This window comes from Babylonia areolata, chromosome 16 (genome assembly GCF_041734735.1).
Source record: "Babylonia areolata isolate BAREFJ2019XMU chromosome 16, ASM4173473v1, whole genome shotgun sequence".
In the NCBI taxonomy this organism is placed as follows: Eukaryota; Metazoa; Mollusca; class Gastropoda; order Neogastropoda; family Buccinidae; genus Babylonia; species Babylonia areolata.
Window position 1 is genome coordinate 4881230 of NC_134891.1, and position 2500 is coordinate 4883729.

Consider the following 2500-nt stretch of genomic DNA (forward strand, 5'->3'; position numbering starts at 1 on the left):
TTGATTTGATAAAACCTGTTCCAGGGTTCCTGGTGGACACTTTCGGGTCGTACAGCCTGGTGTCGCTGGTGTATGGAGTATCTGTTCTGTCAGCCAGTGCTGTTCTACTCCTCGTCTTCCTCTGCGGCAGGAAGACTTGACGATGATGATGATGATGATGACGACGACGACGACGATAATGATGTTGATACGGATCCCTAAAATCATTGGCCGGCGCTGCGCATCGATCCTCGGTCGCTGTGAAGCGAGCAGCTCGACATCGGTCCCGAATGATTAACTCACTCAGTACGGCCAGTCCTCTCTTCTCCTCTACACAGACCCCTCGGATGTCCAGTGGGTGTCTGAATGACCCAATCTTTAGCTTCCGTCGTCAGAATTGTGGTATTCTTTGTCAACATTCACCTCTTCAGTATAAGAGCCTTCCGCTTGCAATATTTTGATGATGGTAATTGGGGTGAAACGCTGTTAATCGTCGTCTCTTTCGCCGTTCGTATGGAGAGAGTTAATTAACGGATGTAACGTTCAGTTCTCAGTTCTCAGTTTCAGTTTCAGTTTCAGTAGCTCAAGGAGGCGTCACTGCGTTCGGACAAATCCATATACGCTACACCACATCTGCCAAGCGGATGCCTGACCAGCAGCGTAACCCAACGCGCTTAGTCAGACCTTGAGAAAAAAAAAAGAAGAAAAAAAAGAGAGTAAATAAATGATAGATAAATACATAAAAAAGAACTACTACTACTAATAATAATATGTATAAGGCGCAAAAACGTGATGAAGTCAACTATAAGCGAACAAAAAAAAGATAAATAATTTTTTTTTTAATTTAAAAATAAAATAAGAAGAAGAAGACGACGAAATAAATAAATAAATGAACAAATAAATAAAATAAAATAAAAATTCTAAAAGACAACAATGATGATAAATAAGCAAATAAATGTAAAACATGCAGACACACATTCACACATACACACACATATGCATAACAGATATGCACCAAACATGCAGTTTCACAGATATGAAAGCACAGTCAAATACACATAAACGTACATGAGCCCCAACACACACACACACACACACACACACACACACACACACACACACACACACACACATTACCCTGCACCCCCTCTACCCCCCTCCTCTACACACTCATTTCTAGGCTACGTATCGCAGCTTCCACGGCACACACACACACACACACACACACACACACACACACACACAGAGGCACACTTGTACAAGCACCCACATATACGCTCATATCCCGCACATATATACAAATATATATATATGTACACCCGCACGTTCCAATATTCTGTTCTCGTTCAGTGAAAGTCTGTGCATAACTTCAGTTCTGGGGTTTCAGGGAAATGTCGGGGCCTTTCTTGGTTCTTGAGTTTGCTTTTCGCTGCTGTCCGGCATAAACTTTTCACTGATACCTGACAGAACCGGTCCCAAACAGAAAAGTCCAGCCAGGAATCAAACTCTTGATCCACAGATTGGTCACGTGACCGTCAACGCTATCCTCCTGACCCCATCTTTGCCAAACCTCCCACCAAAATTACCAACGTGCTCCCATTAACTCACTCAGTACGGCCAGTCCTCTCTTCTCCTCTACACAGGCCCCTCGGATGTCCAGTGGGTGTCTGAATGACCCAACCTTTAGCTTCCGTCGTCAGAATTGTGGTATTCTTTGTCAACATTCACCTCTTCAGTATAAGAGCCCTCCGCTTGTAATATTTTGATGATGGTAACTGGGGTGAAACGCTGTTAACGTCGTCTCTTTCACCGTTCGTATGGAGAGAGTTAATCTTTTTGAATTACCGATAGATGAACTCCCAGCACCTGAAATTACCCGGTGTAACGATTACAGATGTCGTTCAATGAAATTCTCGTCAGGATCTCCGCGAACCACCGAGCTTCGTATCGATCGAGGATCTACGCCCAGCTACTTCCCATATCATAACGTCTATCGTCAGTAGGGGATCAAGCTCTCTCTCTCTCTCTCTCGTGTGTGTGTGTGTGTGGGTGTGTGTGGGCGCACACACACACACACACACACACACACACACACACACACACACACACACACACACACGTACACTTTTCTTTTCACATAAATATAAGCGTTCGAGACAAAAGAAAGTTTTTAAATTTATTGAAAAAGAAAGAAAATCGCTCATTCTTAAACTAAAAGTACATTGTGCATTAAAGGAAACACGTATTTACACTAAACAGGCCCCCGTGTGTGTGTGTGTGTGTGTGTGTGTGTGTCTGTGTCTGTGTGTCTGTGTCTGTGTGTCTGCATGAATTGATTGATTGATTGATATGGATAGCGCCTATCCTCGGTCGGAGACCAAGCTCTAAGCGCTTTACAAACACGGGGTCATTTATACAATAGGCTGTCTACCTGGGTAGAGCCGACTGACGGCTGCCATTGGGCGCTCATCATTCGTTTCCTGTGTCATTCAATCTGATTTCAGGCACGCACACATACACA

General features: G+C 43.9%; 1 protein-coding gene across 1 annotated transcript in view; it reads left to right on the forward strand.

The window, feature by feature from the left end:
- The window catches only part of LOC143290808 (uncharacterized), a 13502-nt gene extending 12273 nt beyond the window's left edge, over window positions 1–1229 (forward strand). The window contains exon 6 of the mRNA XM_076600330.1: window positions 25–1229. Within this exon, the coding sequence (XP_076456445.1) occupies window positions 25–140 (116 nt within the window). The 3' untranslated portion in view covers window positions 141–1229. The remainder of the gene's footprint in view (window positions 1–24) is intronic.
- Window positions 1230–2500: the final 1271 nt, after the last annotated feature.